General features: G+C 41.0%; 1 protein-coding gene across 18 annotated transcripts in view; it reads left to right on the top strand.

The window, feature by feature from the left end:
• ADGRL2 (adhesion G protein-coupled receptor L2) overlaps positions 1 to 13,606 on the top strand; it is a 179,555-nt gene that overhangs the window by 82,931 nt on the left and 83,018 nt on the right. For all 18 annotated transcript variants that reach the window (XM_069981501.1, XM_069981496.1, XM_069981499.1 and 15 more), the window contains exon 3: positions 5,857 to 6,070. In XM_069981501.1, the coding sequence (XP_069837602.1) occupies positions 5,857 to 6,070 (214 nt within the window). The remainder of the gene's footprint in view (positions 1 to 5,856; positions 6,071 to 13,606) is intronic.

The raw sequence follows: 13,606 nt of genomic DNA, 5'->3' as shown, positions 1-13,606 counted from the left end.
CGACCTCTAACATGGGATTATATCATTGGGTGACCTAGGCCTATGTCATTAGTCATGATTAAAAACAAACAACTAAGATGTTTTTGTTTAGAGGTCGTTGCCATGGGGAGCTAGGTGAGAGCGGCCTTGGCTATTCTCCATGTTTTACAAGTCTATCCTTTTACTAAACACGTCTGGCGAGACCCCACCGGGGCGACTTTTAAATAGCTCCGCCGTGATTCCAATAGAGGCCTGGATGTGAATATAGCGCCGTATACCAGTTAATTACCTTGCACAGATACAGGCAGGGGCGGCCTTGAATGAAGCGTTTGTGCGTTCCTGCGCGCCTGTTCACTCCGGCTCAATGCATGTTACATGATTGCCTGAGAGGTCTAGGAAAGCTACTTTCTCAGTCTATGACCAGAATTCGAGATCAGGCTCGGTGTCAAAAAGGCCAAGGTGCCTATCACAGCAATTATGGCAGCCGGCGCACTGGTTTCCATGACAACAAGATTGTGGATTCTTTGTGATTTATTATTTACCACTTCAGACTCTCATTCTACTGATTTAATTAGGAGAAGGGATTACCATAAGGTCTGTCACTTCCAAATCTGAATACCATTGTTATGGCTACCCAGAGACTCTCCCAGAACGCGGTGTTTAATCGTAACCTGGGCCCCTGATCGCCCTTCTTTCTTTTTTTTTCTTTTTTTTTTTTTTCCCTTTACCCTCCCTGGCCTTGTTGGAATGTTTCACTGGGATTTCGGGCAACCGTGTAATAAAAATAACCAAATTCTCAACTGATTAATTGCCGCTCGCTAACAATAACACGAGCCCTCAAGGTCACCGTAGGGTTACATTGTGTTTCTCCGTAGGTGCAGCAAACGCCGGCTTGAAGGATTGAGCGGAATTTTATTCATTTGTCATTGAATGGAGGAGGTTTTTTTTCTTTTTTTTTTCCTGCTGATGTTTGAATGGCCTTTTTGCTTATTGAAAAAAAAAAAAAATGTAAAGTCTGTGTGTAGCTCTAATAATAGAGCTGACTTATATATATTAAGAAACAAAAGGCAATGCGCCACTTCATTACTGCCTAAGGCTTTGTCTTCTCTCGCTAATGTGTATGTAGATCAAGAGAAGACTCGAGTTTCTTTGTTTTTTGTTTTTTCACGTTATAACAGATCAAATAGATTCTTCCAAAAGAAATATAATATAATGGTAAAGGATTTCATTTCCCGGGCACGTGGTGTACTGTAGGCAGCGCATGTCTGCATTGGCATATAGCAAATATAATAATTCTTGTCTTTTTTTATGAGAAATTTTACGGACAATAAAAAACATGAATAAATATTTTTTTTAGAATTTTTTATTTTATTTAATATTGATAGTGGTGCATCGTTTTGGAGAAAGTTTTGTGGCTCGGCCATCACTATCTAATGGGTCAGACATTGACTTATGGCAGAGATGGGAAACCTTCGGCCCTCTGGCTGGTGCAGAACTACAATCCTCACCATGACCTGACAACCAAACCTTTGCTGCCATGATTGTAATTGTAGTTGTGCAACAGCTGGGGGTCCGAAGGCCCCACTGACTTACGAGGCTGCTTTCTCCAGTAGGTGGCTCTGTACACCTCTTTGTTTTCTCGATAAAAGCAAATTTGCATATTTTTCCAAGGAAGAATTATCTGTATGGCTATATTCACACACAGTATTCTGGTCAATATTTTAAAGTCCCTATTACAGGGGCTTATTCACTTATATTTACTCTGGCACACACAAAAAAACAACAACAACAACAACAATCAAATTACCTGGTGTCAGAAAGTTATATAGATTTGTAATTTACTTCTATTTAAAAATCTCCAGTCTTTCAGATCTTATCAGCTGCTGTATGTCCTGCAGGAAGTGGTGCATTCTCTCCAGTCTGACACAGTGCTCTCTGCTGCCACCTCTGTATGTGTCAGGAACTTCTTGTCTTTAAAATTGCTATCTTAGGGTATGTTCACATCTCGTGTTTAGCCGCACGTCGGGCTACACGGCAGAAATCAGTGAAAAAAGGATGCTGCCGTGCAGCCCGACGTGCGGCCGACGGCCACATGACGGCCACATTGACTTTAATGAGAAGGACGGAGTCATTATGTGACTGTGTTCTGCTCATTTGCGGGACGTACACGGCTTTTGTGCAGGACTCAAAAGTGTGGTCGACTACGCTTTTGAGTCCTGCACAAAAGCCATGTAAGTCAATGTGGCCGTCGGCTGCACGGCAGCATCCTTTTTTCACTGATTTCTGCCGATTTCACTGATTTTTTTTTTTTTTTTTTTCTTTTTGCCTGACTACCCCTTTTAGCTGTATTCATTGAACCCCCTTCCCCAACATATAGCATGCCCCTGGTGTTTTGTTTTAAACTCAGAGTGTGAAGAAAAACCCTTGAAATTTATGGCAAGATAATTATGAAAAATATATATAGAAATTGTCACTTTTTAAAGGTTACAGTAAACACATTTCTATACTTTAACATTCTTTTTCAAAATAATTGTACTACAATTGTACCCACAATAATTACAAATATGATGTTTCTATAAAAATTATATATATATATATATATATATATATATATATATACACACACACACATACACACACACACACACACACACACACACACACACTGTATACGATGTTCCCAGTGCTCATTATCGTAGACACAGTTATGCCACTTCTTACCTTGCAGGCCAAAAATTAGCACCAGATGTATCTATTTACTGGTATAACAGTGATTAACATATACAAATTAAAGAAAAATCAGAGTTCACGACTCCGGCCAGATCTAATACATCACTCGTATCTCTTGTCACAGTTCCAATAGCAGTGAAGTGCTGAGTAATCAGCCGGGATTATTCCTGCTTACACCCTGGACGGCCGTGCATGCCGGGGTTATATTTTGAGGCAATTAAACTTATAACACAAGTTCTACTCTTTAAGTTTTTTATTTGCTTGTAAAAAAAAAAGTGAGGAAAATGAAGCCCTATATTCTAGCAATGAGCTAATGGAGAAAAGTTGGGGGACACAGTGTTCACGTTACCTCGTGGTGCCACCGGATTGCCCGGCGTCTTTGCATTTTGTCATAACCGGCACAAACATTTTTCATCCTAATTGGCCTGTTAAAGGTCTAACGCAAGGTGTGCAATGAGCTCGCCATGTTTAGCCACTGATGTCATGTATCCTGCTTTCCTGCTTACACATCACTTTACACTTTTTATATACAATTTTGACCTTACAAGAAGAAAAAAAAGAGAAGGAAAGAAAACAAAACTGTGTGGCTGCCAAGTAGTCTAAGCTCGAAATTGGGGGAGGAGTGTTGTGTTTTTTGTTTTTTTGTTTTTTTTTTCTTTCCAAAAATGTCACCAAGGTAAAAAAAAAATAAAAAATGGGGACTTATTTTCAGGGAGGTGCGAACACTCGTCATTCAAGTATGTAAATCCTCCCCCTTTTACGCCCTACTCCATGACATTGACTTGGTCTTCAAAAAGTTTAAAAACTTAAAAGAAAAATCTGAATATTGTGTGTAGGCCCCAGCCATGCAAGAAGCAGAAGGTTGTGGATGAAACCTGGAGATTCTAGTGATTCATGGGGGTCTGATCACCCAGACCCTGATTGAGGAAAAACTAGAGATGTGTGAACTCTCCGAACTTGCCATAGGTTGTATCCATGTTTTCCAGACAGTCCTCGGGATGCATCCACCTTCTCCAGGCAGCAGGATTCAAATGCCGCTATTCGGGTTTGTGCAAAGCCAAACTGTCGGCAAGTTCGCTTATCTCTAAGAAAAACTTTTGACGTCCACAGGTTTGGCAGTCTCTGTCATTTAATGATGCCCATTATTTATATCAGAGTTGCTGCCCACCGGGACAATTTTTTTTTTTTTTTTTAGATCCATGGCGTCACTATGATGCTGTCAATTCGGGTCATTGAACCCATGGTTTGGCTGAGGCTTGCAGAAATGTGTCCAAATTCGGCATAAGGGGATGTTCATTGTGTTATTGCCCGTCTATGGGAGAGCGCGCTCCTCTGCTACCGCGGCTCTCCGCTCAGAGAAGTGACATGTCACTTCTTTGAGTGGAGAGAGTAGAGGAAGGGGACGCACGCGCGCCCTCTCGTCCACTCACTGTAGGACATGGAGCACGGCGGGATTCTGCGGCGGAGCTCCCGCCGTGCTCCGTGTCCCACATTTCCGCCGTATTTGCTCAGTGTGAACGTACCCTAAGAGCGTGGACTCACGCTTTAACTGCTGCATATAGACCTTGTGAGGTGGCTAATATAAACCTGTATTTTTTTTTTTTTTTTTTTTTTATTATATTAACTTTGAGCGCTAAGTTCCATTTTGGTTGAAAGTTGCCCCCGCCAATGCCATATATCGCCCATAGACAGAAGTGGAGTTATTTTCAGAAAAACGATATTTCCCTTTATTATATAGCTGCTACACCAAGGTAGCAGAGTGTTGTGTACGGTGGTGGAGTGAAGGGGAGAATATTATGAATCGTGTGTGTTTAGCAGCGAGTTTCAGTGATGTGCTCCCTTAGGTATAATCCAACCTGAAACAGTGCAGATGAGCCAAGGAAAACAGGAGAAGACCGCCCAGGGAATTATCGAGTAGGCAAAGTTGTGATGGGAACTCGCCTAAAATATAGACAGTAGATCTTGTTTGTCACACTTGCTGTGTGTTTGTGAATCTGTCTCTCCGGCTACAGTAAGAGGCTTGTTCTGCTTTTCTAATATGGTATAAAGAGATGACTGCTCCTCACTGTTAGGGTGGAACAGAATAAAAGTAGTTGCTGTTAACCCCATGGGCCAGGTGTAGTTCACGTGAGCCTTTGATTATATTCACACAGAGTGTTTTTCATTTAAAATACACTTGAGTTTTTGAAGATGGTTCTTCGGCACATTTTATAAACACCATGTAGGAAGCCTGAATGGCTTGATTGGTTGGACAGAACCTTTTCTGAGCGCCCTTTTGGCTACTTCCACGCAAGTAATGCAGCTACAATTGCGGCCAAATGTGTCAGCCCGACCGTAAGTCTAATGACCCAAACTAACTCCATCATACGGATCTATGCTGCTATTAGTTCGGGTCATTAGATCCACAGTCGAGCTGGGACATCCGGCTGTAATACGGGTGCAGAGATTTTTTTTTTTCCTGTATTACTCTTGTGTAAAGCTAAACTTAATGGGTAAACCAGGCACTGAAATCTTTTTATTTATAGCTTGTGTCAATATGAAAATAGAAAATGAGTTTTCATGCCTTGGTCCCCCGCAGGTCCTGGTATGATGTCATCCAATCCCCAGCCCATCCCATTACGTCCTCTTTCCTAGACAAACCGGCCATCTTTTGTCATTACGGGTGACTGGATGATGTCACATAAGAATTTGCAGGGTTTATAGTCATATCACCACCAAAAATGGTGCATGGGGTGACCCTTTTAGGGAGATTTGTCACAGCATTTTTAATCTACCATCATTGTAGAGTAGGATCATCTGTAGAGTAGGATTGATATATATGTTTGTAGGAATAAAATTCAGTATAACTTGTACTTTGTTCTGGACTTAACTCATTCTAGACTTTACTCGCTGGAGTCCAGTGGGCGGTCCTACTCAGTTAATTGACAGATTTTCCAGCAATCTACATAGTTGCCAATAACCAATCCTTTGCAGTTACCTTTCACGACTGATTGTTAAACCCGACAGTGGAAATAATAGTGACTAATGATAGAGAAAAAAATTTGCTTTCATATTGTCTGTTTTGGCATCATGTGACTTTGTCATGTTGACTGAAAACTGTATAAGATCTATCTTTATTTCAAAGCATTTTCACTTTTATTTTTTCAGGTTTCAGTCGAGCAGCACTGCCCTTTGGCCTGGTAAGACGGGAACTCGCTTGTGAAGGATATCCGATCGATCTTCGATGTCCGGGAAGTGATGTCATTATGATTGAAAGTGCCAACTACGGCCGTACAGATGACAAGATCTGTGATGCCGACCCATTTCAGATGGAAAACGTAGACTGCCATCTTCCCGATGCCTACAAAATCATGTCACAAAGGTAAAAAAAAAGTCAATTTAACCCTTACATTATGACTATGTCTATAACCCAAATCAGTGGCCACTAGAGATGAGGGATTGTACAGTGAGTTCAAATTTGTCTCAATTGATTTAGTTAAAGTAGCGGCACATCAAAGTTTTCCAAGACTTACCAAGTCAATTGGTGAAATTATTATAGTACGTTTTAATTAGTCTGAACTTCCTGAATAGTGGCAATCTCTAGTGGCCAGCAGTTTGACCTGCATGCTATGTTATAAAGGGTCCATATAGATCTCCCCCCCCCTCCCCCCGTACCTTAAACAGTAAATCATTCAAAAGAACCCGGGAGAACCCTTGGTAGGACAAGTCCTTAAAGTCTCTGGATGGATGTTTGTTTTCTTGGTTGCTTTTCAAATTGTACTGCTAGATGTATATGGTCTTTGTGTATAAGAAATATTAATCCACCCCATGACCTACAAGATATTGGTGTCTATGGGATACGGAATGACTTAACTGTGAGGGGTCAAAAGGGGCTTGGCAACTGGGACGTGTTTTGTCCAAGGAAAGTATCTTTGTCCTTGGCTTCTGAATAGGTTGCCTTGATCATTAAGATCAATCGGACTCTTGTCAGGTCTAGAACAGGTTTTCCACCAATTGTTGGGACAGCTGCTCTGTTCAAAACCAGCTTTGTAAAGAAAAAAACAACAGATATTTACTCATCGCAGCTTCTCGACTAAATGGCAAATAGCTGATTTCTCACTCCAAAGGTAAAAGTTACATTTATTTTTTTATCCTTTTGCCTCTCTTCTGGATTTGAAGTGGTTTGTCGCAATGTTGTTGCCTCAATGATCTCTTGGTATTTCCTTCTATACCCCAGCACCAATTACTGTTCATCTGATCTCGGTGCACTTCTCCCATCGCTTTTGCCTCCAGTCTGCACATCAGAGCTCCTTTGGGAAATTGCCTTCTCCAGTTACCTGTCATGTCAACTTCAGTCTTCTTAGACTAGGGGATTATGAATGTTGTAACTCTCTGCTTGATCTAATGGTTCAGTGCTATGGGAGACAGCGGGACTGCACGTCCTATATTTTTCCTGTCTTGTTCTCCTGGGCCACTTTCCGGCTCAGAATTCTCTTTAGAAATGACTCTGAAGGTAGACGAGTTTTGATTGCTTTGTCAAAATAACGGAGTAAAATAAAATAGATACTTGTCAAGAACCCAGGTTTAAAATAAGGATTTGATTTTATTACAGTACTTTAAATAAAGTCGCATCTGTACCATTTGGTATGGGGCGGGGGAAAAATCAAACAGATAATAAAAATCTACAAAAATATCACTGTTATTTCTCATACTCTTTCTATATATTGTTTCTGATTAGCCCGGGGGTGACAGGTTAAATCTGCTTGTTACTGTTGTCAAAGCAGCATCTGTCCCCCACGGTCAGACAAGTTGTTCCCACTTAACACTCAAAGTCGTGTTCCAAAATACGACTCATTACTTTACCGTCACATTTACCAGACAGATTGGAATTCCCTATCTAATATTAGCCAGAGTCTCGAAATAGATGGTCCTCATGAAAATAAAACACCAACTATGATTTAACTGGTTGGATTGAAGCCCCAGAATCATAAATGGAAGGAATAACTTGACAAATTAAGGCCCCATTAAAGGGGAGCTCCTTATTTATAGAAATGTTATGTTTGCCCACAAAATTAAATGTATAAGGGTCAGATACCGTAACGTATTCAACGAATGCTAAAGAGATTTAAAGGGGTACTCCGAGCTAGGGTCATTTTCAGTGTACAGCCGGGGAAGGGAGTGGATATAGAAGCCCCCGATCACTTACTGCCCCGGTTCCAGTGTCTGGTCCTGGATCGCGCCGCCCCGTTCTCCCGTCCGGCTGCAGCTTGAGACGTGACGTCTCAAGGCAGCTCAGCCATTTAGTGGCCGAGACGGGACTCGGCTACGACCACTGAATGGCTGAGAAACCTTTAGACGTCACGTCTCAAGCCACAGATCAGACCAGAAAGCGGCAGCCAGATGGAATAAGGGGGCGGTGCAATCCAGCACCCGGCGCTAAAACTTGGGAGGTAAGTGACCGGCGGCTTCTAAATCTACCACCGCTTCGCTTTGGCAGTCCAGGCATGATGGGAATTGAGGTTTTGCAGCAGCTGGAGGGCCGAAGGTTCCCCATCCCTGGTCGAGACCCACAGTTAAACTGGGGCTTGCATCCAAAAAGTGTATCCACTTGGAGGCCAAAAGGGTTCTTGCATCTGGGAAGACTGCACAGACCCCTTATTTACCAATGTATACGATAAGCTGACAATGTGGTCATAGTTTAAAAAAAAAAAAACATATATATAATTGGAACGTTTATCATTGGAAATATTCTCTAGATAGTTGTTACCTATTACCGTATCATATCGTTCTTTACAGAATTCAACCTGCAGGGGGCATTCTGTGGAACTGTACTACCAGTAATGAAAACAATGAATAATTTTAGCCATTGTTGCCATGCTGAGAGTATCTTGATGAAAAATATCAGAATGCTCGTGGGGGTCGTGGGAGCAAAGTCTGTATCCATGGCCGTCCCAGTGTCAGTCCAGGAGGGCATGTTGATGTACAATCCCCATTAGATATGTAAGATCCGTGCTGTCATCTTTTATAAACCTTTACCCTATTGTAGATCTCAGAATGAAGGCTCGGAATTCATAGGCTTTTTGTTTCTCTGTAGGGAAGATTCTTTATTTTTGCTAAAAACCCAACAAATCTGTTACTTGATTTTATGGTCGTATGCCGGTTTTATTGAAAGTCTAAAATATAGTGTTTGTCCCCCTGTTTACTGCGCTGTTTGTTACCAGATCAGCTCCACAATGGTTCCATCTATCACCCAGTCTGTTAAACTGCAGAGAAACCTAATGAAAGAGGGAGAGGTGCGAATGGAAGCCTGTGATGCTTTCTGTACAGTTTACACATAGAATTGAACACACTTGCAGTTATGTGTCACGCCAGACACGTAGACGACCTGCATTGTTGGCTGGAAATAAGGCTTTTTACCGTTTGCGTTTTTAGCACTAGTTTTCCTTTTTTTTTTTTTTTTTTTTTAAAGAGAATTTTTAATAATCTGCAATTTTTGAGTAATTTTAAAACAACTCAGTCTTAGCTCTTTCTGAAGCCAGCCATATACCTTCAGCAGCACTTGCTCATACATGGGGAATGGGGAAAAAAAGTTGTTGAAATTCGTCATGCCCGAGCCTTATTTCTTGCAACCACACACCTCTATAGTTGGCCAGTCCCAACAGGTTATGGTCCTACTACATAGCCCATTTATTAAGCATAAACGAGCGCCGATCTGCTAGATGGACGCTCATTTGTTGAGCAATTACACGGGCCAACTATTGGGCAGCAAGGACTGCATGGACATCGTTAGTGATGTCCATTCACACCTTACCTTTTAGTATTAAATAATAAAGTATAATCAAGTATTTACTAACCTTACCATGTTCTCCGGTGTCCTTGGGCCTCCCCCGGTTTCTGCAGCTGCACCTCTGCCTTCTGTTCTGGTCTCTGCACGGACACGGATCACTGGCCACTGTCCTGTCTCATCCAATAATTGGCTGAGCAGCCTGTCAGTGAAGAGACTAGACCAGAAGGCAGAGCCGCAGGGACCAGAAAGAAACAATCAGCCAATTGTTTCATCGGCTGATCTCTCTATTAAACTGAGCCCGGACAATTATTGCTCTGTGTAATAGGGCCCTTGCGTTCTCTGGACATTTTTTATTTTTTTTTTTCCCTTCATGTTCGCTGGCATCTTTAAATAATTTGTTGGCCAGTATGGAAAATAATTGGCAAATGCCTTTTTGTGGATTGGCTATTCCCTCTATGGATGCCATGTAGACCATGTTGCAGTCTCATAGTTTATAATTACTGGCCTGTGACTGTGCTGCTGCATAGATTGCACCTTTTAATGCCTCTTAATCTAATGACATCATCAAGTGTGTAGTAACTTATGATATATATATATATATATATATATATATATATATATATATATATATATATATATAATTATACGACTCTAAAGTGCACCTGCCACCTTCATAGAGACTTCTCTTGGAAATGAATACTGTATAAGACATTCGTACGTTCTTGAGATCAGTGAGAGTCCCGTAAGTCCAGCAGTCCTTTCATTGATTACATATTTACAGCATACACAATCAATGCCTATAGTGGGAGAACCCCCTGTAATGGAACCTACTAAATTAGACTCGGCAATTACTACTAGACAGGTTACGTTATCTAACTTACTAATGTATGTATCACGCTACAGCTTCAGAAGCCAGTATTCCCGTACTTCTTGACACGCCGTCACTTGATCTTTATTTACTGATGCGTATAGAACCCACATAAGTCTGTGTGCGCTGACCTTTGATTTACATTAAATTGGGCGTACAGTTTTTCGTTGATTATATTGTGGCGTACATTTGCAAAAATTCCTTGAATCTGTCCTCTGTCATTGGTGCCTTCATATAAATAATGGTGAACAATTAGCAAAATGACAACGCATGGAATACGTAATTTTCTTTTTACATTATTCAACCAAAAATTTTAAATTACAACCCCCCCCTCCCCCCCCAAAAAAAAAACGTCTAGTCAAGTTGATTTGTGGGTTAATACCTAGAGAAACGACAAAGAATTGTGGGGATGCAGACAGTCATTACTTTAACCCAGGTTGTCAATATTGGCCCCCAGCTGTATCTCGGCTATCGACACATAAGAAGTCTGAATATTAAGTCCTTTTTTTTTTTTTTTTACTTGAATGATTAATTACAGTCTGTATTGAGTGCGGCAGGTCTCGGAATAGGCACACGGTTAATTAGAAACATTTTAGTAAGGCTCAGATTGACCGGTTAGTCCTATTATCACATAATGATCTTCAGAGACGAGTATAGACATACCATTGTTTTATTGGTGGAATGTTGCACAGAGTTTTGGTTAACTGACTAGTTTATTCTTATGTAGATTTTGCTCTCGTATTGGTCAACAACTTGCCGACGTATTAACAGTCACAGCATATGGTAAAGTGCAAGGTAAGGGCACAAATACTCTAGGCCACAGCAGTTTGGCACAGGGCTGCAAGTTTAAAAGTTGTTTTTTTAGGACTAACTGCATCACCTGCCCAACGGACCCCAGGACAGAACTTGAATTAAAATCTGAAGGTACAAGTGGTTTGGGGGGGACAGATTGTGGGTACAGAGTCGCTTTGTGGTTGAGCATTGACACACTGTACTTCCAATAGGTGGCACTAGTGAGCCTTTTTTCCTTGCGTGGAGCAGAGCTACTTTATATGACTGATTATTCAGAGTATTTTATAATCCACTGTGGGAATTGTACTGCATGTATGTGGATCCTTATATATGTACTGCACTCAGCTGTTAGAATAGAAACCATTTATTTTACTACGAAAGTACAGGTTTGGGTTGCATTATCCAACGTTGCGAAAATTTTACATCTACCAAGGTGATTTAGATTTTTTTTTTTTCTTTTTCTACCTGCGGTCATGTAGTCATTTATCACCTCCTTTACTGCCAAGACCTTTATTAAGATGTGCTGATCTCTTCAAGATGAAATGTAACCAAGATTATTTTTATTCAAATATAATTTAAATATTCATCAAAGAAGAGTTAAGCTCGAAACTGACAGAGACTATTAACATCAAAAAATATAATTAATTGCATTGGGTATCGCATAGCAAAGTTAGCCAAATAGCTGAGAGGCCTAATAGCGCCATAGATTGAGAGGCAATAGTTTGATTTTACTCAGTGGCTGAGGAATTAATAGTGATGTGGTTTCCTATGTGGGGCAATTAAAACCGGTTGTTAAGGTTCATGGCTTCTATAGAAAATTCATTGAATATAACTTTGTAAACCAGACTAGCATATAAAGTCTGTCGAGTAAAGGACCCGGATCAAGGACTTTTGACGAAGCCGTAACATAAAGTTCCGTCGCGTAGCAGGGACAAAGCTGCTCTTGAAAATTTCAATGGGTTCCTAGCTCTTTAGAAAAGACGATTAAAATAAAAAAAAAAAATGCTAGAATAACCCTTAAGTATAAAATTGGGACTCAGAAAACCAAAGCAAACACAGGTGGTTTGTGGTCTGTCCAGTGGAAAAAAAATACACGGCTTCATGGCCATAAATGTGTTTCGCGTGTCTGGGCTACGTAGAGCTTCCCTAGTAATCCGCTCGCATAAAATCCCCCCAGACCGTTCTGTTTTTATGATGATTGAGAGGGAAGGCTTTTAATTTTTACATAAAATTCTGATGAAGTGACTATTTTATTTATAAACTCTCACCTATTTTCCTTGCAAATTTTCCTCCCAAGCCACAGTCGGCGAGGAGTAAATCGCACCGAGCGGTCATAGCAGACGGCCCGGTGTCACTCATGATGTTTGCCGCTTTTCATGGGATGCCAATTTAATGGATGTTTCCATCAGCATCGTCCGTGTTCTACACATGCAAACATGTCTGACCCGAAACGTCAGGGGGCCCGGGAGACAAAACTTGTTAAGAAATGTGGAATAGCCAATTAGATGGGCAGAATGCAAAGAGTTTTTAATGAGATCAATTGTCAGTCAGTAAGTGGAATTTGCCTCCCGTATTGTTTCATCAGATTCATATATATTCAGCAAGCTGCTTATCGTCGGGCTTAGAACAAGGCCTCATCACTAATTGTCAGCGCTGTGACATGTTTAGCCGATCAAATGCCAGAATTGACATACATTTACATCTATTGAGGCTCTGCATTCAGCACGTACCGTTAAATAGGAACCCATCGCCGTCTTCGTGTTTTTAATGTAGCATTCTTAATTTATGAGAAGATTTTGATCATCTTGGCATACGATCATCAACCAATGGAGTTTTTGTTTTTTTAAACTTCAAAAAAATCTCTCTATGTAGAAGTCTTTGAGCAAACCTGTTACTATAAGTTCAATCACTTTTAATTGGGTCTATCGGGGTTCTCCGATCCAGATGTGATGGTGCTGATTGTTGGGCGGCTTGTTACGTATAATGCCTACTTTACTGTACCCTGAATGATTTTGTCAGAGTAAGGGTCCACATTCGAGCACCAATCAATAATTTTCTATAAGGCTTAATCAGTCATAGAGCCGGGCTCCATGAACTATGCCTAGGTGCGGCCTATTAACGTCATTATAGTCGGCCACGCATTCACAGTATAGGCCTTATTCCACGGCCGATAATCGTCCTGTGGAATAGAAGGCAACGATCAGCCAACATCGTTCATGTCGGCTAACCTTTGCATTGTTTGTCTTTCAAACATGTTGGGCTGTGGGATGACAGCGCTCGTTTGCTCCTTTATATCGGCCCGTGGAATAGGGCCTTAAGATGTGGTGGTAACTAGTGATGCCCAACATCGCCGTTTAAAAGATTTAAAAAACATTTCTCATTTATCGCCTTATCACTGACCTTTTACGTGTGCCGAGTATTGCTTATGATTGGCCAATGTAAAAAGACCTTTTTTAAAAATTGGAGCTATG

The sequence above is a fragment of the Dendropsophus ebraccatus genome, chromosome 8 (genome assembly GCF_027789765.1).
Source record: "Dendropsophus ebraccatus isolate aDenEbr1 chromosome 8, aDenEbr1.pat, whole genome shotgun sequence".
NCBI classification, from domain to species: Eukaryota; Metazoa; Chordata; class Amphibia; order Anura; family Hylidae; genus Dendropsophus; species Dendropsophus ebraccatus.
This window is presented reverse-complemented; position numbering and strand designations above follow the sequence as displayed.